The 22,803-nt window shown below is 41.0% G+C and overlaps 2 protein-coding genes across 3 annotated transcripts in view; one reads left to right on the top strand and one right to left on the bottom strand.

Annotated features, from left to right (window-relative positions):
* The first annotated feature begins 548 nt into the window (after nucleotides 1-548).
* Nucleotides 549-21,901, top strand: LOC138970957 (carboxy-terminal kinesin 2-like). Of its 2 annotated transcripts, none has more exons than XM_070343542.1 (16): nucleotides 549-646; nucleotides 3,268-3,405; nucleotides 4,705-4,921; nucleotides 5,460-5,558; nucleotides 6,264-6,329; nucleotides 7,087-7,327; nucleotides 9,173-9,383; nucleotides 9,950-10,117; nucleotides 12,761-12,907; nucleotides 13,575-13,691; nucleotides 14,807-14,977; nucleotides 16,082-16,246; nucleotides 17,163-17,301; nucleotides 18,426-18,565; nucleotides 18,961-19,110; nucleotides 21,414-21,901. In XM_070343542.1, the coding sequence occupies exons 1-16, from the start codon at nucleotides 635-637 to the stop codon at nucleotides 21,456-21,458; spliced, it is 2,226 nt and encodes a 741-aa protein (XP_070199643.1). In that variant the 5' UTR covers nucleotides 549-634; the 3' UTR covers nucleotides 21,459-21,901. The 2 variants fall into 2 exon arrangements, with proteins under 2 accessions (XP_070199643.1, XP_070199644.1); XM_070343543.1 differs by having other exon boundaries at nucleotides 557-646; nucleotides 3,271-3,405.
* LOC138970958 (KICSTOR complex protein ITFG2-like) overlaps nucleotides 18,927-22,803 on the bottom strand; it is a 16,287-nt gene continuing 12,410 nt past the window's right edge. The window contains exon 13 of the mRNA XM_070343544.1: nucleotides 18,927-19,349. Coding sequence (XP_070199645.1) covers nucleotides 19,343-19,349 — 7 coding nt within the window. The 3' untranslated portion in view covers nucleotides 18,927-19,342. The remainder of the gene's footprint in view (nucleotides 19,350-22,803) is intronic.

Raw genomic sequence — 22,803 nt, 5'->3', positions numbered from 1 at the left:
CTTGTGCATAACGGAGTGAAACTGACGAGCCTGTTCAGCGCGGTACTGGTTTCGCTGTGCACGCTTTTCTGTACCTCTCTTCGTTTTAACTTTCTGAGCGTGTTTTTTATCCAAACATATCATATCTATATGTTTTTGGAATCAGGAACCGACAAGGAATAAGATGAAATTGTTTTTAAATCGATTTCGGAAATTTTTGATCATAATTGTTATATTTTTAATTTTCAGAGCTTGTTTTTAATCCAAATCATGGGGGTCTGATTGCCTCCGTAAATCGCCATCGCTTGATTTCATTGAGATGCTGTGGGGTAGGGGGTTCAACTTCGAGTGTAACGTTTGTGTTACAAATGTTAAGTAATCACGGCGACATGGAGAAGACAAAAGTTGGTGTCACTTGCTACACGTGTATTATTTTATTGAATTTTGGTGGAGTACTGTAATGAAATTGAGCAAATATGTCTCATGGGGCACCACTCTGCTCTTGCTCTTCATAGCCAATCAATTATTTCGTTTGCTGCAGCAATAGCCAATGAACTGGCCCAGAACAAAATCTCTTCTGTTGATGCAGGAAATTCAAATGTGGACGACTTCCGACAACAACCGAAAGGGATAGCGAGTTTAAGTTTCTTTCACAATGGAAACCGAGGTAAGTGTTTCAAGTGTCAGTGGTAAAGAAGATAACCGGACACATCTTTTTGCTGTCTAAATATGTTTACAATGATGAGTGAAACCTTCAGTTGTAATTTGTATCCATCGTTGAAAAATCAAGTCAAGATGATGATCAAAACGACGCTAGTAGCTAGATAGTAATAAGCTTAGTATACACATTACAATCGTCTGAAACTGAAAGAGAAACGTAAAAGCATCAGCGTGCGCGGAGTCAGTGTCGTGGGTGGCAAACACCTTCGCAGCAAGAAAGATTGCAAAATAATCTGACAAAGACTCGGAATACACATTTCATTGAACTTGAAGTTGAAAGTTAAACTTGAACCTCTAGTATCCTTGGGGGGTCTATGTCGACCAAAAGAGTGGGATTCCTTGTAGGTGGAGTTCCTGGAGGGGGATTCCCTGTATACAGGGAATACCACAGGACTTAGTTCCTGTAGCGTGTCGCTGATATCGCTGAAACTGAGTCACGTTCACGTGATGCTTGGCGACATCGGTAGAATTTGTTGTTTTTCAAACTTTTTTGATATTTCTTTGAAATTCGAGTATGGTTTGCAAGTTTTATTGAAAAACTCCACCCTGTGGGATTCCCTCCAGGAACTCCACCTACAGGGAATCCCACTCTTTTGGTCGACATAGACCCCATCAGCAGCACTAGCAGTGCGGCTAGGTAGGAGGACGTGAGCCTCGCTTCTGCCAAAATAAACTCCAGACTGGATGCTACCCCGTCAATTTCAAGAGGTACAATTATCTATAGGGAGAAAAGCATGTCAAGATCTTGAAATTGTACCAGAATTGGGATGAAATTCGATAGATTGGTAATCTTGAACTTTAGCGTGTTAAATTCATAGCTCATGATTCAGAGGCATTTAAGTCTGGTAATCTTGAACTTTAGCGTGTTAAATTCATAGCTCAGAATTCAGAGGCATTTAAGTCTCCAAATTTGTAGAACCTGCACTTGTAATCATCACAAGTCATTTTTAGACCCCTTTGAAGTTACGAAATAAACTCCAATGAACTGTACAAATGCATTTCGTTTACATGGGTCAAAGAAGGAATTATCTGTATGAGCGGACAAGGGAGACAACTCTTTTGTGTAAATGATGTCCCATGGTTGATGACAACGTACACCATTTTCGGTGCATTTTCGTCGATTGAACAACCAAATTCATTAATCATGCTTAAGTTTGGAGCTCAATCCGTCAATTAATTTCACGACAAATGTTCTTTGGCTTGCTACATAGACTTGTATTCAAAATAATTAAAGAAGGTCACTGGATTCTGAGCTATGAATTTAACACGCTAAAGTTCAAGATTACCGATAGATTTTAGTTTGGTTTAAATAGTTTTTACACAACAATTGGGTTTATTCGAAAACGCACAGAGTTGTAATGTCCTTTGACTGAGAAAATATTTTGCATTGAAACTTGAAGTGAATGTTTAAGTCAAAATACTGTTTTTCATAACGAATTAGTCTCTATGACAGGGTCCAAAGTTTGATCAGCAGCACTTCAGAGGGGAGGGGGGAGTCACTAAGTCACTATGACTGTATCATAGTGTATGGAGTTTATAAATTATATGAGATAAATAAGGCCGGCTGACGTCCTACCTACTAGAACCGCATGTGTGTTGGGGACCCACATCCACAAAAACCCATTCAGATTCGACGATCCATGAGGTTTCTACTAATACTATAATTCTTGAGAATCTTGCACAAATGAGGCAGAGCGCTATTTAGAGATCAAATAACCAAAGGGAAGTACTCTAAGCACTCTACAGTGATGGCGCTAGTATTTTTTCAAACCGGTACGCAAACTTTTATGATGCAAACAGTCAAGAAAAAAAACCTGTAGGCTGATCATTGGAACCAGTAAGAGTCCAACTCAGAGTACTGGTTTTGTTGTTTTACCAGCAAAAAAACCCGGTAGTTCTAAAAATCAACCGGTAGGTCATACCGGCAGCCAATTTTGTTCCGGTATTTTCTCATTTCAACCTGTAAAATACCGGTAATTACCGGTTAACACCAATACTGCTCTAAATGCATACGACTTGTGTAATGGAGTAAGCGAGAGTTATACAGAACCAAATTCTTCAGGGGGGGGGGGGTGGGGGAGGGCTTCAAAACTATTATCATACACAGTCCAGATGTTCTTCTAATTTGAGTGGGTCACTGGGTGCATATTATATGCGACTCTTGAAATTGTTGACAATTGGGTCTAACTTTCTAAGTTAATCACTCTAACTAAGTCTAAAAAACATTATCACGGTTTGTTTGCATACCCGAGTATGGAATGGATAGATGGCGGGCAAAGACACATGCTTCAGCTGTGCAGACAAAAGAGATAGTCACCAGGTGTGCGAACAAAAAGAGCCCACACAAACTGACAAAGTTTACGGACAGCATATATCTGACAGTCATACGTCACTCATTTGCTTGGCAAGGGTGTTTACGCATGAATTTTGACATCAAACGACAGACCTCAGTAGTTAACTAGCTGTACCTGTTTATTATGAAAATTTGAGGGTAACTTCTTGGATCCTTTGTTAGTGAGTGTTTGTTTTCTCTGTGTAATCATAGTTCATTTTTGTTGTTCATTTCAGCAGAGAAAACCGTTGATGACAAGGAATGGAGTGAGCAAGCTGCCAATGCCTGGCAGTCGTTTGAAGCCTCCTGGCAGCTTTTTAAAGCCACCCCAAAACTTCAAGAGAGCACGTAGTCCTGATGATGACACTGGAGAGGTGAATGTTCTTGACTTTATGGCCTAAAAACACATGTTTAAGTTCGAGTAATATTTTTTATTTATTTAAGTCTCTTACTGTCAGCCTATTTACAAATTACACAGCATAAGTCCTATCTTGTTTTTTTTTGATAGCGAATTGAAACTGCATTATTCGTTCAAGCATGAAGCCGGTATAACATGTACAGTCGAACCCACTTAAAACGAACACGCTAGTTACGAATTTTGACTTATAACGTATTAGTTTTAAGTTCCCAACTGAATACCTCTTTCTTCATGCTTAAAAAAAATGCTTAAAACGAATTCTTTATAACGAATTTATGCTTATAACGAGCACTTTTTGGATTCCCAAGCATGCATAATGTCTGTAATTTACTCACGCTTATGACGAAATCTTTAAACTCGTCCCGAGATCGACATATCATGGGAATTTGAGAAGTTTGAATACATGTGTCAAAGTCTTCCCTTGCGTCGACTGCTTGAACCATTGCTCAACCGATCACTGAATAAAGTTAAACTGATTACACTGTACTCACAAAACAATTTCAAATTTAGAATCAAAGTGATTGATAGCTCAGACACTGAACATGAATGATTGACTGACATTTATTTCCTTCGCGAATACCAAAAACGAAACATCAATGTTTAGAACGGAAGCCATTGCCAAAAAATATAGATGCCAGAGTGGTTTCCCTTGGACAAGGGAAACCACACTCTCAACGTTTGCGTTCGCGATAGTTTATCAGTCAGTCAGTGCTTTCGATTTGGATTTGAACATCATGTTGCAACAACAACAACAAAAACTAAATTGGCCAAGGTTTGCTACCCGTCGCCAAGGTAAGTGATTCCGGACAAATGATAGGAACAACGCGAATGTGGACAGTGTCAGTGTGTGCGTGTGTGTGACCAAAAATGTAACAACTGGATGAAACATCTGTGTGCTCACTCTCACTCAAACTCAACAATCATCACTCAACATGAGACACACATGAACATGTAACTGAATATGTCACTTTATTGTCTAAACGTGAAGCAGCATGAAAGTTGCGAAAGAAACAAATTGAAACACCATAAAATGTACAAGATTTTATCAATTTTCTTAATTAATACGAATTTTGGTTAAGACGAACTTTTTTTCCGATCCCCAGTGATTCGTCTTAAGCGAGTTCGACTGTACCATGGTCGCTCTTGAGTGTTGTATTCTGGTCCGGTGGGGTAGCCAATGCAGTGGGAGTGTTTTTGTGCAGCTCAGCTTTTTTATTTTGCATATCATTTTCAACCTTATCCTTTTCCCCTCCAGTCACTGACTTCAGGTTCCAAGAAAAGCAGGCTTGATGCAGGGGATGATGCCGACAGTTCTGGCTGTTCTTCTGCATCTTCTTCAGCTCCTTCGGCAGTTCACACAGCAAAGAAACCCCTGCAGAGAACGACATCCACTTCCAGTATCGGACAGAAGCGACCAGCTGCTGTTGGGTCTGGGACTGGGAGAGCTGCTGCTGCTGGTGCCAACAGAAAAGGTAAGACTAAGGGTGCAAACTTTGTCCCCACTAATTTAAAGGTAAAGGTTGTATGTCTGCTGCACATTTTAGGACATGTTTTCTGGCGAATTTGAGCTAAAAGTAAAGACGAAAAGACAGTCACTGTGATCGCAATCAATTGACACATGCAATGATTTACGCGCAAAAACTATGATAGTTGGTTGTACTTGTAGATTGCAGTGGTCTATAAAGTACCCATTTCTTCATCCTTGAAAGACTTCAACATTTATATTTTTACAGTTTAGCCTTTTGGCCTTCCTGATGTCTGATATCAGTATTTCATTTCCAAACTCAAAACGGAACCATACATGTTTGAGGGGTGGTTTGAGGCCATAGTTTTGCAGATAAGTCCTTTTAGGTCTGTCCTCTTTTTTTTCGCCCTGCGCTCAGTCACATATATAGCTTCTCTTAAGGTTAGCTACCTTCTCTCTCTCTTGTCTTTCTTTTTAATCCCACCCCTGCTTAGACTTGAAGTGATGACTCATTGACTAAACCAGCGTTTGTTGACTGTACACAGGTCCCACAGCGGTGGGCTCCAAGAGGCCTCCTGTGACCACAAGAACAAACACAGTAGGATCGAGAACACAGCCTACAAGACCTGCACAACTGAGTTCAGGTAGGATGCTTCATGAAAGATGAATGAAGCCACTCATGCAAAAACATGAGTGAATGTGGGAGTTCCAGCCCATCAACAAAGAATAAGAAGAAAGATGAATTTGGAAAGAGGGGATCTAAAAACGTTTTTAACATTTTTGTCAAGTATGCATTCATGACAATGCTTATGCAGTTAACAGTTTTGTAATTACACCAAGATTTACTTGCACTTTGGATGTGTGTGTTATCTTTCACAAGCCAGTGTCTTGAGACTTTTTAATTTCAAAAGGTAATTCACTACGGGTTAGGGGGAAGAATTTACCCGATGCTCCCCAGCATGTCGTAAGAGGCGACTAACGGATTCTGTTTCTCCTTTTACCCTTGTTAAGTGTTTCTTGTATAGAATATAGTCAATGTTTGTATGTAAGAAATAAGTCCTTTGTACTGGAAACTTGCATTCTCCCAATAAGGTCATATTTTGTACTACGTTGCAAGCCCCTGGAGTAATTTTTTGATTAGTGCTTTTGTGAACAAGAAACAATTACCAAGTGGCTCTATCCCATCTCCCCCCTTTCCCCGTCGCGATATAACCTTGAACGGTTGAAAACGACACCAAATAAAGGAAAGGTAATTCACTAATTGCTGACAGAGAACAAAGCATTCATAGTCGTCCGCAGATAAAACCCCTCACTGATGGAATTTGTTGGTCCTTACTCTGCTGTTTCAGCAAGCAGCAGATCAAACCTGGCAGCAAACAAAACCATGACTGGAGGTGCGGCAAAGACAGCGCCAGGTAAAAGCGCACTATGTGAAATACTACAAGGATTGTGTGGCTAGTGTTTGTCACTTTTAGAATGTAGAGTCTGTGGAACATCTGCCACACTGATTTACGGGTTTGCAAGCTTAAAGATCTTGGTCTTGCGGGTAGTTTGACACAAACGGGGAAACAAATTGAAAATTATACCACCTGTACAAAACCCAGTCTAGTGGTTAAGTCTTGCTTGTTTGTTCTTTTTGATTCTCTCTCAATCTTATCAATGTTCGATTGCTACAGTGTCTTGTGTATTTTCACACAGTCAACTAATTGGGCCTTTTCAAATCACAAACCAGTAGAACATCTGATCTCTACATAGAGATGTTGAATGAAGAAGGCAAATTCAGTGTGCTCAAGACATTAACGTCTGCTACATTTCACTGGTCTAAAGTAGGAGCCACTAAAAGTAAAACCATTACCTTTTAACTGGTTCACCTGCATGTCATTTTCATTTTCATAACTTTATTGTCCAATTGCTGGGAAATTTGGGTCGCTTCCTCCCAGTGGAAAGCTAGCAGCAAGAGAGTTGCGCTACCCAGGTGTGTGCGTGTTTAGGTGTAATCAGCCACCTGCATTTATAGCAAAATGACCGAGGTCACAGTGCAACAGGGGGGTGGAACATGGATACAGTCTCTTAGTCTGCACATAAAGTTGATCCTTGTCTGTCCCTGCCCGACTGAGCTACCGGGCTCCCATCATCCAACTTTACACACACACAAACTGTATGTACTTTCAGCCACAGGAGGGGGCAAGAAGCGTCCGGCGTGGGATCTGAAAGGACGCCTGCAGGACATGGAGGCGGCGCTAACCCACCGACAGAATTCAAGTCAGCAGCTGACATCGCAACTCGAGTCATACAATGCTCGCATCGAGCAGCTGGAGTCCCAAAAGCAGCAGCTCTCTGGCAGCGCAGCGAAGCACTCGGAACAGGCGGAGCTTTTCAGCCAGGAGAACAAAACCCTGCAGCAAAAAATGAGGTTGGTTGATTCCAGAATTTGTGTTGTTCGGTGGTGTGTGGGAGGGGGGTGTGTTTTTGACTCACATGCGAAGCAAAAGTGAGTCTATGTACTCACCCGAGTCGTCCGTCCGTCCGTCCGGACGTCCGGAAAACTTTAACGTTGGATATTTCTTGGACACTATTCAGTCTATCAGTACCAAATTTGGCAAGATGGTGTATGATGACAAGGCCCCAAAAAACATACATAGCATCTTGACCTTGCTTCAAGGTCAAGGTCGCAGGGGCCATAAATGTTGCCTAAAAAACAGCTATTTTTCACATTTTTCCCATTTTCTCTGAAGTTTTTGAGATTGAATACCTCACCTACATATGATATATAGGGCAAAGTAAGCCCCATCTTTTGATACCAGTTTGGTTTACCTTGCGTCAAGGTCACAGGAGCTCTTCAAAGTTGGATTGTATACATATTTTGAAGTGACCTTGACCCTGAACTATGGAAGATAACTGTTTCAAACTTAAAAATTATGTGGGGCACATGTTATGCTTTCATCATGAGACACATTTGGTCACATATGATCAAGGTCAAGGTCACTTTGACCCTTATGAAATGTGACCAAAATAAGGTAGTGAACCACTAAAAGTGACCATATCTCATGGTAGAAAGAGCCAATAAGCACCATTGTATTTCCTATGTCTTGAATTAACAGCTTTGTGTTGCATGACCTTGGATGACCTTGACCTTGGGTCAAGGTCACATGTATTTTGGTAGGAAAAATGTGTAAAGCAGTTCTTAGTGTATGATGTCATTGCTAGGTTTAGTTACCCTAAAGGTCGAGGTCAAGCATGTGAGTCGTATGGGCTTTGCCCTTCTTGTTTTATTTTACATTGACAAAACTAGGATGAGTTTACCAGGAAAACTTAATTTTTGACTCACATGCGAAGCAAAAGTGAGTCTATGTACTCACCCGAGTCGTCCGTCCGTCCGGAAAACTTTAACGTTGGATATTTCTTGGACACTATTCAGTCTATCAGTACCAAATTTGGCAAGATGGTGTATGATGACAAGGCCCCAAAAAACATACATAGCATCTTGACCTTGCTTCAAGGTCAAGGTCGCAGGGGCCATAAATGTTGCCTAAAAAACAGCTATTTTTCATATTTTTCCCATTTTCTCTGAAGTTTTTGAGATTCAATACCTCACCTATATATGATATATAGGGCAAAGTAAGCCCCATCTTTTGATACCAGTTTGGTTTACCTTGCTTCAAGGTCAAGGTCACAGGAGCTCTTCAAAGTTGGATTGTATACATATTTTGAAGTGACCTTGACCCTGAACTATGGAAGATAACTGTTTCAAACTTAAAAATTGTGTGGGGCACATGTTATGCTTTCATCATGAGACACATTCGGTCACATATGATCAAGGTCAAGGTCACTTTGACCCTTATGAAATGTGACCAAAATAAGGTAGTGAACCACTAAAAGTGACCATATCTCATGGTAGAAAGAGCCAATAAGCACCATTGTACTTCCTATGTCTTGAATTAACAGCTTTGTGTTGCATGACCTTGGATGACCTTGACCTTGGGTCAAGGTCACATGTATTTTGGTAGGAAAAATGTGTAAAGCATGTGAGTCGTATGGGCTTTGCCCTTCTTGTTTTTGCCTCAAAGTCAACACTTGGCGCTTCACAGAAATGTGTTATATTATATCATACGACTTCTCAAAACTTGACAACCTGCCAGCCCACCAACAAATCACAATTATTATCTCTTTCCAGGATTGTGTCTTTGTACTCAGAGATTGTCATAAAGTCATTCATGAAAACTTACAAATACAATGCCTTTGTATCTGTTTGAAACAGGGATCTCCAAGAGGAAATAGATTCTATGCGCCGCAAGCACCAGCGAGAGATTGAAGACCTGGGTTTCTCTAAGGCGAGTCTGGAACGTGAAAACGCCAATTTGGACGGAGAGTTGACAGCTAGAAGAACGGAGATCACTGGTCTGAAGTCTTCAGTCGCAGAACTGTCATCAGCTCAGGCCAAAGTCCGATCAGAACTTGAAACTTCAAAGGTGTGTGTTTTGAAATGACTTTATAAAGTATTCTGTACAAAGTATTCTGGGTATCAGACCAATCAATCGCAGTATAGTGGTGAAGATCAGTTGGCAGTTGGGACTTAAATTGATATTTCAGAACCAGGGATGGCCTTATGCATTTTCTGTCAGCATAATGCCAAAACTTGACAAAATGAGAGAAAAAAACAAATAATTTGAACAGAGAGTTGCCAGGTTTTGCATGGTGGGAGAATGGTGATGCTAGGGATTGCTAACATTTCATGGCCATTTGGATAAATGCTGACAAAATATAGATCATGCCAACATGATGACTTGCATTCCTCATTAATGGAAGGAAAATAAACATTTGAACAGAGAAAGACTTACAATAATACATTGAGAATAGTACTGGTACATGTAGCTAAAAAAAAAGTCGGTCAGAGTATTCATGCTTCAAATGCACCAGTATTTAGTACATACATCACTCTTTTCTGCCTGCAAGAATATATTCTTCAGACGGAGCTTTTGACTTTGAGTGGTAACAAAATAGTATTTTTTCACTTTAGTAAATACCTACTCTACAGGTGAGCTTGGACCAGGCGTTCCGTGACATACGTGCCCGTGACGATGAAATTCGTGAGTTGAAAGATCTCCTTGCGGATCGAGACACGACCATCGAAGAAAACCAGCGCGAGATACGTGAACACGAGACCGAGAGGAGAAAACTCCACAACACCATCCAGGAGCTAAAGGTAAATCAGTTTTGTGCTGTTTTGTATTGTGCTTGACAACTGCAAGACCATTGTTTCTGATTCCCCAACCAACCCTTTTTTTTTCTCCCAACCCAACAATTCTTTTAAAAATGACAAAAATGCATTTTTCAGACTTAACAAGGACATCTTCTCCAGACTTAAGAAGGACATCTTCTCCGACATCTAAGGGACAAAGTTCGCACTATTCCCGCCAAGGAAACAAACGTGTTTTTTTTTTTTTTAGCCTAAGTACAATTTATACAACACTGTTATTGGTCAGGCATGGGAATTGTCCGCCGAAAGGCAAATTTCCGCCGATTTTTATTTTTGTTCCGCCGAAAAAGCAAAAGTGTCCGCCGAAAAAAATAAATGGGGGAGGCAAAAATGGTTCTGAAAACTGAATTTAATGGCAAACTTGGAGCTCAGATGACACCAAATTGCACAATTTGGGTTCTTTGGAGAACAATTTTTCCATGCCCCCGGACCCCCCTAGTGAGGCTATAAGTGCATCGCACCGTCGACTTTGGTAGAGCTGTCAGCAAGTGATGTGCTTGGTTGTTAGTACAGAAGCATTTTGCATGGATTTTTTAAATCCTGCTTTGGCCCTCTGCATATTTGTTGTGTAATTTAGGTGGCAAAATCCCCCTTGCAATGTGATATCCCTATGTTAGGGGGAATCGCAGATTGTGTGTTTGTTTCCTTCATTATCTTTCTCATGGAAAAACACCTGCAGTCAAGCGCTATTTGGTGAGGCTTACATGCTAGCTGCTACCAAGAAAAGTGTAATAGATCTGTTTTGACGGGGAGCAACCTTTTTGGTAGCAGAAACAAGCAAACACTCCATTGTCTTTTGTAAGAAAATCAATCAATCAATCAATCAATCAATGAGGCTTATATCGCGCATATTCCGTGGGTACAGTTCTAGGCGCTCTGCAGTGATGCCGTGTGAGATGAAATTTTATACGGCCAGTAATTGCAGCCATTTCGGCGCATATTTACCTTTCACGGCCTATTATTCCAAGTCACACGGGTATAGATAGACAATTATTAACTGTGCCTAAGCAATTTTTGCCAGGAAAGACCCTTTTGTCAATCGTGGGATCTTTAACGTGCACACCCAATGTAGTGTACACCGGGGGGAGTTCGGACACCGAAGAGAGTCTGCACACAAATTTGACTCTGAAATAAATTTCCGCCGAACCTGGGATCGAACTCACGCTGACAGCGGCCAACTGAATACAAATCCAGCGCTCTACCAACTGAGCTATATCCCCGCCCCTATCAGACATTTGCTTATAGGTCTGCACAGGTATGGCTCAGAGACAGATAAAACAAAGCATGACTTTCAACATCATGTATTGCATGTTACTAATACAGTCACAGTGGAACCTGCCCTGGCAACCACTGCTTGATAACGACCACCCGCCCATTAAGACAGAAAGAAACCCCGATGATGGTTCTTCCTATATAATATATATGACCACCTGCCTTTAACTCTTACCAGTTCGCTCCCTTACCCATCGTAAGCAAGCTTACGATGCCCCGCCCCCTGTAGTTTTCCACTGACCAATTATCTAATTATCGGAAAAAAATTGGTTATTTTACATTGGATAAACTCATATGTTAGACACACTTTATGACAGAAACAAGCTGGGTTTTTGTTATAAGTTAGTTATAGGAATGCATTATTAGGCAAAAAAAATTAAATTGTCTGTTAACAGTAACATAGGCCCAAAAAATAGGGTCGGTAGGTCGGGACTTATTTCTCGAAAAAAACATATTTTTAAGTTGTTTTGCCCAAAAAACAATTATTTTTTTTCCCTCCAAAAAACCATATTTTTAAGTTATTTTGCCAAAAAACATACTTTTTTTTTTTTCCCCTCCAAAAAAACATTTTTTTAAGTTATTTTGCCAAAAAACAGACTTTTTTTCCCCCCCAAATGCCCCCCAAAAAGTCTAGGGTTGCGCGAAAAAATAGGGTCGGTCGGGATACCATAAAAAGACTTACTTTTTTTTTTGCCTTAGGCATGCGTCTGTCATGAAACGTCCAACTTTGAAATTTGGGTGGGGGTATTCAGGTGACAATAACTTTTTTGTTTATCAGCAAAACTCAATAAAACTTTGCTATGTTATGTAAAATGAATGCCAAAACAGACTAGTTAGCAGCATATCTAAAATAAACTGAACAAAAAAAAAATGTCTTCTTTGTGTTTGTCACGTGTTCCAAAAAATGGGCGTACAAATTTCAACAAAAATCATGTCACCCCCATAACCTTTTCTACCTTTAAAGATAGCACAATTCTCTTTGCAAATATGAAAAGCTTATTCATTTTCCTTTCATTTGATATATATAACTTTCTATATTTCATTTAGAATATGACCCCAGATAGCCACTCGGCAAGTAGGCACCAACAGCACTGTAAAATATGCCCTAAAACCCCCGAACGGGTAAGAGTTAAGGACCACGTTATCATATAAAATATGTCCAGTCCTTAAGACTGAGGCAAAATGTTTAGCCTGTAGCCAGTGTAGGACATGAACATTCCCTGTTGTTTTTCAGGACCACTTTTGTTTGTCCTTTAGGTGGTCGTTATAGACAGGTGTGACTGTGTTTGCTCATCTGACTTTGTTCTTGTCCTGCAGGGTAACATCCGTGTGTTCTGTCGCGTGAGGCCGCTGTTAGGCCCAGAGCTGGTCCACACAGACGGCGTTATATCACACATCAACTTCCCCGACCCTGACGGCAAGGTCCTGGAGCTCGACAAACTCACAGAAATGTCCATGAATGAAGTGAGTTGACCTCTTGGGCATTGACCTCTTCGGCATGGTCTGTTGCTGCTATAATGTCTCGTCTTAGGCATGGTCTGTTGCTGCTATAATGTCTCGTCTTAGGCATGGTCTGTTGCTGCTATAATGTCTCGTCTTAGGCATGGTCTGTTGCTGCTATAATGTCTCGTCTTAGGCATGGTCTGTTGCTGCTATAATGTCTCGTCTTAGGCATGGTCTGTTGCTGCTATAATGTCTCGTCTTAGGCATGGTCTGTTGCTGCTATAATGTCTCGTCTATGTCATTTGCCTCAAGTCTTACACGGGTAAGGCCAGTGGATTTGAAATATTGCAATGGCAAAGAGGAACCCCAAAGAGATAAACTGCTGGTGTTCCAAAACCAAAACTCAAGATGTTCTGTATTATGCCATGGTATTTTATTAAACAGTATCATTCATTTATTTATCTTGTGTTTTAGTTTTTTTTTTTCAGTCTCGTTGCAATTGCGAACAATCAACTAAAGAAAAGAGTAATGCTAGAGAGGATATAATTTTAATCTGATGATCAGACAATATCTATAACTTAAGCAGAAAGAGAACACCTCATGTGCACCCTTTCAAGTTCTGGCTTTTTTGCCACGTTTTAGCAGCCATTAATATTTTGGTCCTACAATGTTTGTATTTTCTTTTCAGAGTGCTTTCAATCAGACCAGGAGAGGACTCAGCAAATATGAGTTTTCATTTGATCGGGTTTTCACACCGGAATCCACCCAGGCAGAAGTGTTTGAAGAGATCTCACAGCTTGTACAGGTAATGAATGTATTGAAGAAGAGTACCACTGGGTTTCATTTGCACACATAATATACAGCTGAGCCCAATTAACACACGCTTGCCTGGCTCAAGGTTTGGCTCATCACAAAAAATTCTTACCAAAAACTGAGAGTATGGGCAATGCCAACACTGCTTTTCCCGCAGTGATTTCTCCTTCTCATCCGCAATATTCCCAGCTGTTTTGAGTGATTTTGTAGCTTGCAACTCAAATGTAATCAACTCTTTTTACATTTGGTCAAGTTTTGACTAAATGTTTTAACATAGAGGGGGAAATCGAGACGAGGGTCGTGGTGTATGTGTGTGTGTCTGTGTGTGTGTGTAGAGCGATTCAGACTAAACTACTGGACCGATCTTTATGAAATTTGACATGAGAGTTCCTGGGAGTGATATCCCCGGACGTTTTATTTATTTTTTCGATAAATACCTTTGATGACGTCATATCCGGCTTTTTGTAAAAGTTGAGACGGCACTGTCACAACCTCATTTTTCAATAAAATTGATTGAAATTTTGGCAAAGCAATCTTCGACGAAGGCCGGACTTTGGTATTGCATTTCAGCTTGGTGGCTTAAAAAATAATTATTGAATTTGGTCATTACAAATCGGAAACTTGTCATTAAAAATTTTTTTTTTTTTTAAACGATCCAAAAACAATTTCATCTCATTCTTCGTCATTTTCTGATTCCAAAAACATATACATATGTTATATTTGGATTACAAACAAGCTCTGAAAATTAAAAATATGAAAATTATGATTAAAATTAATTGTCCGAAATCGATTTAGAAACAATTTCATCTTATTCCTTGTCGGTCTCCGATTCCAAAAACATATAGATATGATATGTTTGGAATAAAAACAAACTCAGTACGCTAAAAAGAATAGAGATACAGAAAAGTGTGTTAACCTGCTCAGCGGTACCATTACCGCACTATTCTGGCTTGTCGATTTCACTGCCTTTGCCACGAGCGGTGGACTGACGAAACTACGAGTATGCGGTCTTGGTGAAAAAATGCAGTGCGTTCAGTTTCATTCTGCGAGTTCGACAGCTTGACTAAATGTTGTTATTTCGCCTTACGCGACTTGTTTTTTTTTCAGAGTGCCTTGGATGGCTACAACGTTTGTATCTTCGCATACGGCCAGACAGGGTCTGGTAAGACGCACACAATGGAGGGGGGCCTGGAGGGGGGCGAGACCAAGGGGATGATTCCTCGCGCCGTTACACAGATCTTCCAGACTGCCCGCGAGCTGGAGGACAGAGGATGGGAGGTATGTTGGTATGGCTGAAAAGAGATGATTGTTTGCTTGTGTATGTGTGTTTAAGATGGCTAAGTTTCTTTTACAGCGAAGATTCAAGTTGTGGACTTCTCTCCTGAACAGCTGCTTTGAGTTTTCTTTTATCTGTGCGTTAAATACCACAATTTATCAGTGTTGTTCCCAGCCTCAGAGGGCAATATGTCGGTTGGACCTGGACTGAAAATATATATAGGTTCAAATGTACTGGCTTTGTCCCGTTTCATGGGGAAAATGGTAGTCAGCAGACCTACATGTCAAAACTATCGGACGGTCGACTGGCTAGGGATGAAACCAATTCGTCAGATCAAAAAATACCAATATCCATCAATGACTGAAAGACTGAGACCTGGAAACAACACTGCTTAATTAATACAGGCATGGGAATTGTTCGCCGAACGGCGGATTTCCGCCGAATTTGTTTTTGTTCCGCCGAAAATGCAAAAGTTTCCGCCGAAAAAATAAAGGGGGGAGGCACACAAAAAAAGCACCGGTTACTTTGGCCTTTGCAGAAAAGCCCGCGAAAACTTTCCGTACTTTGTTCACGCACTGCTACCGCCCGCCTCAGTTATTGAACTTTTATGTTTGAAAGTAAACCAGATTGCACAGATTGTGTTACAAGTTACATTTTCCTGTTTGTCTCAACAGATCAATTTTTTTACAAATGTAAACCATATAATACATGTATATATTTTTTTTCTTCAAAAAAGCAAAAATTGGTACATTTTTGTACTAAAAACTCTAATTCTAAAAACAGAATTTAATGGCAAACTTGGAGCTCAGATGACACCAGATTGCACCATCTGGGTTCTTTGGAGAAACAAAATTTCCGGGGGGGCATGCCCCCGGACCCCCCTAGTAAGGCTAGGCGCTTTGCGCCGTCGACTTGACGCTTCGCGTCTTCAGTTATAAATTTTTCGCCTTTTTTACAATTTTCAATTCCCATGCCTGTTAATAAGATTTTCTTTTCTATCTATGGTTGTTTGGCTACAAAATAAATCCTGCAGTCAATGGCGCTCACGTTCTGAATTCACTGCATATTGATCATATTGAGTCACCTCACTCTTTGTTTTGTTGCAGTATGAATTCAACACGTCCTTTGTGGAGATCTACAACGAGACGCTGGGAGACTTACTGAACAGCAGCAAGGACAAGAGCGCCAAGCTGGAGATCCGACTGGGTGGCAAAGACAACAACGTCACTGTCACCAACCTCACGTCTGTCCCCGTCACCAGTCAGGACCAGGTGTGTAGCTGGCAAGACCATCCCTGGGGGCCCGGTTAACTCAGGTGGCAGAGCACTGAACTTGTGGTCCTCGGGTTTGAATTGTGGATGGACATGGGTCAACTTTATGTGCAGACCCAGAGATGGTATCCATGTCCCACCCCCATTTCCCAACAGTGGCACGTAAAAGACCTGTTGTTCTGCCATAAGAGCAGATGGCTGATACCACCTAAACACGCATACACTTGTGTATCTCATCTAAAGTCAGGGTAAAACCCGGGAATATGCCCCTAATGGCTTGTCAGGAGCAAGCCTGCTTACAGCTATCTTTATGTTGGAAATACTGCAGTGGGATTAGCGTGTCTGCTGGAAGAAAATACAAGTCTGTAACAATAATCCTGTGATATTGGTGGTTTCAAAGACCATTTTTGAGGCAGAGTTTTTGCATCCTGCAAAGCAACATTTCATTCATGCAAGCAACATTTCAGGATGTTCTTGTGTCTGACTCTGAATTCTCATTTAAATGTGAGAGCAACTTCAGTAAGACTAAGAGGATTTGCAGTCGCTTTTAACACCTGAGAAAAGTGGTAAGTGGCTGATAATGATTTGCTGTCATGCTGCGTTCAGGTCTTTGTCAGTAACATGATGTTTAATTCTTTGATTATGTTGTGAATTCCTCAAAATTAGATATGGATAGGGGCAAAAAGTTTGCATCACATTTCAAGAACTCTTACATCACATGATAAGACAGTAGCATCACATATTGATATTTGTTTATAAGCATATATATCCAAAAGAATGTTCAACTTTGTGTCAATTTTTCATTAATGTAGTCATGATCACTGAGGGGGATGGCTGTATTTCAGAATTTTCTTGTGTCGGAATTCTTATTTGAATGTGAGAGTAACTTCAGTAACTTTGTATTCTGCTTTATCAGATCAACAAACTGCTGAAGCAGGCCAGTGAGAATCGTGCTGTGGCTGCCACCAAGTGCAACGAGCGCTCGTCTCGCAGTCACTCCGTCTTCATGCTGCGTCTCACTGGCACCAACAGCATCACAGGCGAGAACTGTAAAGGTGAGTTTATAACCACGTTCTCCTTAGTTATTTCTCCAAATGACGGTCTGTTTTATTAGCAGTTTATAAGTTAACGTGCCTTAACACTATTTTGGACTGTAGAGTTGCACAACTTGGAGGACTGTCTTGTACTGATCCCAAACTGGGCTGCTGTCAGAAACAGTGTCATCCGGTGTATACATTGTAAATCAGGCTGGAATAGTGATTGTGAAATGTTGCACATCATGGCTGCATGTGGTTGTGCCAGAAGCTGGAACTTGAGAAATTCAAGAAGCGTTCTGGCATGCAGTTGCGGAAAGAAAAAGAATTGTCATCATTTTCACGAGTTTTCATTCACAAACACATGGTAAATAAATCTCATGTTCCCCATGCAATAACTCGAGGTGGTGAATGGGTTGAGCTTTCATGTGAAACGTGGATTGTCAAAGTAAAAGCCAATCAGGCTGATTGTTTGATGTGTGGAACCATCGTGGCTTTGGATTTGTGTTTCCGAGGACAACGATTGTAAGCATTCACTCTCAAAGACCCAATCAATGTTGATAATTACCGCGGCGACTCATGGTCAATTTGCAACTTATCTCTGTAATCGCAAAATCCACAACGAAAAGTCATAAACACTTAAAAGAAAAGAAATATGCTCAACACTTACTGAATTCACAGGTATGATCGCAGCTCTGTACATTTTTAGACTGGAAGAAAAGCGTCAACAAGCTACGTTTGACGTCACATACAAGTTTGACGTGTTATCTCGTGCTACTGTGACGATGGGATTCTAAAAATTCGTCTCCCTGTGGGTTATTGTGCATTTTGTTGCACAACCAAAATGATGACAAAAACAATGTTTGGTGGCTTGTTGTCAGACCAGCATTTTTTTGTTGGTCCTCGGGGAGCATATCGCCTTTTGTCTCATATTTATCAACCGCGGCCTTCGGCCTTGGTCGATAAAGATTAAACAAAAGACGATATGGTCCCCTTGGACCAACAAAAAAGCTGGTCTGTCAACAAGCCACCAAACATCTTATAATGTTACAGTCAGTCTTGCTACCCCAGATGAACGTGTCTTGTTGGAGACTGCTGAACGTTGTCAATATTTTCCGTCATAACGTTGTCAATCTTTTCCACAGGAACCTTGAACCTAGTTGACCTTGCTGGCAGTGAGAGGCTGAAGGACTCAGGGTCAGAGGGCAAGAGGTTAAAGGAGACTCAGGCCATCAACAAAAGCCTCAGTCACCTTGGCAACGTTATCATGGCTCTGGGCAACAAGGTCAGTCACATTTCACAGAATTCTTCTTGATCATGAATTTTAACATTTCCTGAAACTTTTGTAAAGGTGCTGCCACAAATGATTTACTAAGTGTGACTTATGTTACTTTGTTCGAAGATGTTGAGAAGTCAAATTATAAGTGTTTTTTATCTGCTGCGTATGTACTTTGCAAGTCATGACTCCCTTGTAGTGCATTTGTACTGTGTAAGTCATGACTTCCTTGTAGGCTCGAAGATTTACAAGTTGACTTTTAACGAGTGGATAGCAATGACTTTTGTCTTATATTCTATGACAGAACACTGAATGTGTGTGTGTGTGTGTGTTCCTGGGTGATGGTGTAGTTAGATCGACACTGAAAAAGAAATGTCAAAATGTGTTTTATTTAAATTGTGCAGGAGAACCACATCCCTTACAGAGACAGCAAGCTGACCTTCTTGCTACAGAACTCTCTAGGAGGCAACAGCAAGACGCTGATGTTTGTCAACGTGTCCCCTAAGGAGGAGAACTTCTCAGAAACCCTCAACTCACTCCGTTTTGCCACAAAGGTTTGTTGCTCTTATGATGTAGGTCAGCAATCACATCTTACTTACTGCCCGTTATGCCGGTTGGCATTGTAGGGCAGCAACGAAGGACCTCCACTCCTGTCTGTTCTGGGCGAGTCTCTGGATAATACCACACGTATGATTCATGATCTGCAGTTCTCCTTCTACCTTTCATCGCCAGGTGTTCTTGGGTCTGCCTCTCTTGCGCTTTCTTTCTGGTGTGCAGTGACAGCAATCACATCCTGCAAATCATTAAACTTAGCTACCATTGGTTGAAGCTGCCCAAAAGGTTTATGTCCACCATAGGTAAAAACATGTTTGATGGATTCAGGCATGAGCAAGTTCCAAAATTTTCACTCGCCTTGTGGGCTAGTCAGACCTGTTTACCCTTACGATTTTGGCGTAATTTATTACGATTTTCTGCAAAAAATACGCCATTCCGCTATCCGTGTTAAGACTACGATTTTCATAAATGATAAAAATGTTAAAAAACATATTTTAAAACAAATATATTTTTTTTATTAATTCACATGTTTGGCATTGTTTTTTTCAATGGCAAAATGGGGTGAAAAAGCACAGGACCGACCAGAGATCATGTCTGTCTGATGAGACGCTGGAGAGCCTTCTAGTGGTGAAGTCTCGCCCTCACTCATTCGGCAAGCGCAAGTACAGAAGAGAAGCGCTTGACACACTGAAAAAGGCCTACTACGAGCAAAAGAAAAAGAATCAGTGATGCATGTGCTTTTGATGTGATCTTCTTTGAAATTATGATGACTACAAAAACTGACTGATGTGTTTTGTTTGTGAATGATGGATATATGTGCATGATTGCGTTTCGCAGACACAGTTGTCATGTGCGTTGTAATTGGCGACGAATGCTGGATGATTACTATTTTTGTGCCAGGATTACTATTTTTGGGGCTGAGCATTACTCCAAAACACTTATGGGGGTAAACAGGTCTGGCTAGTGAATTTCAAAATTGACTTGCCCACAAACAAATTCACTCGCCCACAAAAATGAGTTACCAAAGAACAAAATGATTTTTTTTTGGGTAGGAAAGTTTTATTCAACCATATTAGATGTAACCCATGGATCAGGTTGCTAGCAGTGCGCATTGGGGCACAGAAGTAATCAAGAAGAGGAAATCAAACAAAACAGATCATTAAACCAAAATCACAGGGAGATCATTCTGCAAGGAAATGTTTGGATTCACAAATATGCATCGGAATCATCATCTTTCTCAATTTGTTCGTACATGTACCGACAACGAAGGGCCCCTTTCTCTCCTTCTCAGAAGCGGCATGCTTTTCGCAAGCAGTACACATGACGTTTTTTTCCCCGATCATAGTTTAGCCAGTCTCTCTGCTCACCAGTCAGATTTTGTCCAGTCTGCCTGGAAGGAACACTTCCTCTGTCCAGAGTCATACTTTTTCAATCTCTCGGACTCCGTTCCCTCTGGTTCGGCTTTTTTCTTTGGGGGCTGGCAGTTGTCCAAGTATTTCCACATGTTTACAGTTTCACATCTGCCTAGGCTGCTGAGACATGCATGCTGCGTCGACAATTCTGATTGGTTAAACTCCTGTCAACGGAAAGTCCTGATAACCCCGAAATACGGTTTTGGTCATTCTGATTGGTTCATGGTCACTAAAGAGAATTTTCCAATCAGCTCGAACTGGAGCTCCGATCGCATCCAATTTTAGCAGTCGTAGACGACAACGTGCTTCACAACAGACAATCGTCGCTGGGAAAATGATAATACCACAGACCCAAAATTTTCACTCGCCAAGTGGGCGATCATTATAAGACTTTCTACTCACTCGCACTCATTTCTGGTCGCATGTGGCGAGTGGGCGACCGATCTTGCTCATGCCTGATGGATTTATGCCACAGCATAGCTGGTTTACTCTATCACATGATCAGCTTTTGCAGGATAACTTTGTCAAATAAATACTAGTAGCTCTCTGGTTATTTTCATGTGTTGATGTGTGAGTGATGTGGATGTAATGAATGTCTTCTTGATTGTGTGTACATTCACAGGCTCAAATTGTTTTGTCATTCTGCTATGTAGGCTTCTTTGATTCTGTACAGTTCTTCTGAGTATTTCAATTCTTGTTATGTAAGGACAGGTTAGAAAAAAAGGCCTCTTACTTGAAACAGTTTTTATCCTTCACAAATTGAATACAAATCACCTCAGTTCACTTCAGCTCTACTTCTTTTTTTCCTCAGCACTTGCCATTTTGTTATTGATGCATTTTTGCGAAACAAAAATTCTGTTATTTATCAAATGCTGTTTATCTGTTTGCAGGTGAACCAGTGCAATATCGGCACAGCGCAGAAACGATCAAAATGAAGGTTGGACGCACAAGTCTCATGAATGACAGAAGTGGAGCCAGCGATCGTCCAAGCAAGTTGCACCACACTGTTCATACCCATAGTTGCCAATGCTTATCTGGAGGACTGAGTGGGCTTTGGGCAAAATGAGCACGGATTGCTTACTACAAACTGCGGCACTCCAAGAAGCTTCATTTTGCTGGACAAATGGCTGTCTAAGTCTGTTCGCTGGTTGAATAGTATGTGACTTGGCTACCTTGGCATTCTGCTTGTGGCTGGTTTGCCTGTGTCAAGAGAAAGGGAGCACCAAGCTGTGACTAAACCTACCCTGTGCTTTGGGTAATAGTTGTGTCCCAGTCAGCCTGCCTACAACTCTTTGCCCTGTGCAATTAGCTTCTTCCCTGTGTCATTTGAATAACAAAAATGTGTAGGCTGACCCCATCACACACCCCCACCCCCCCCCCCCCCTAGCAGTCCTGTCTTCTTTCCAGGGGGGGGGGGGGGGGATTATTAACACCCGCCCAAGGTAGGAACAAGTTCGATATTAGCAGGAAATGATAGATTTGTCTGTGTTTAGTAAAAATGGCAACCCCCCTGGGATAAACCAAAATAGATTCATTATAAAGCCAACATGGCTGCTGCAATTACGGCAACTTTTATATTCGTCCTGGCAAAAGGGAGCTGTGTATAAATTGGAATGTATATGTAAATATTTCCGTATTGGTCTGTGGGAAGTAATGTCATGAGGGCTTAAACAATTACCAGTGCATGGGTTGAATTGCTCACTCCATTTCCATGTCATCAACCAAGTCTTCTCTGTCTCCGAAAAGCTGCATACACACAAGCATGCATACAGGAATCGCTGAATGTGTATTCATCAGTTTTATGTATGGACACCTGTTCTTATTTCATAATTTTGGTTCTGTCTCTTTCATTTAACTAATATGGGTATGGTTCTTGTAGTTGTACATATAATAATAATACGAATATTTGTAACGCACACATACCTCACCAACAGGCGACTCAAGGCGCACATATAGTCGGATGCCACAGCAACCATTGGTGCTTATAGCTTGTGTAAGGTTCACTGCCAGATGTGTGTATTATTTTTCTCTTTGGAAGTCTTTTAACAGCAGTTAGTGCCAGTTGTGCAGAACCAGTCTAGTTCTGACACCCGAGAGTACAAGAAGCATTTTGACATTTTAATGCCTCTTATTCTCAATTTCTGTCAGGTGCTACCAGACTAGTTTCACACAACTCTCACATACTGCTATATATAATGGGCATAATGTTTCATGTACCAGTCATCAATCCTGAGCACACATTTTCAGACTCTCATCTGGTGTAGGGTTATTCTCAGAAAA

This window comes from Littorina saxatilis, linkage group LG7 (genome assembly GCF_037325665.1).
Source record: "Littorina saxatilis isolate snail1 linkage group LG7, US_GU_Lsax_2.0, whole genome shotgun sequence".
NCBI classification, from domain to species: Eukaryota; Metazoa; Mollusca; class Gastropoda; order Littorinimorpha; family Littorinidae; genus Littorina; species Littorina saxatilis.
The sequence above is the reverse complement of the archived record's forward strand: the minus strand, read 5'-3'. Positions and strand labels throughout refer to the sequence as shown.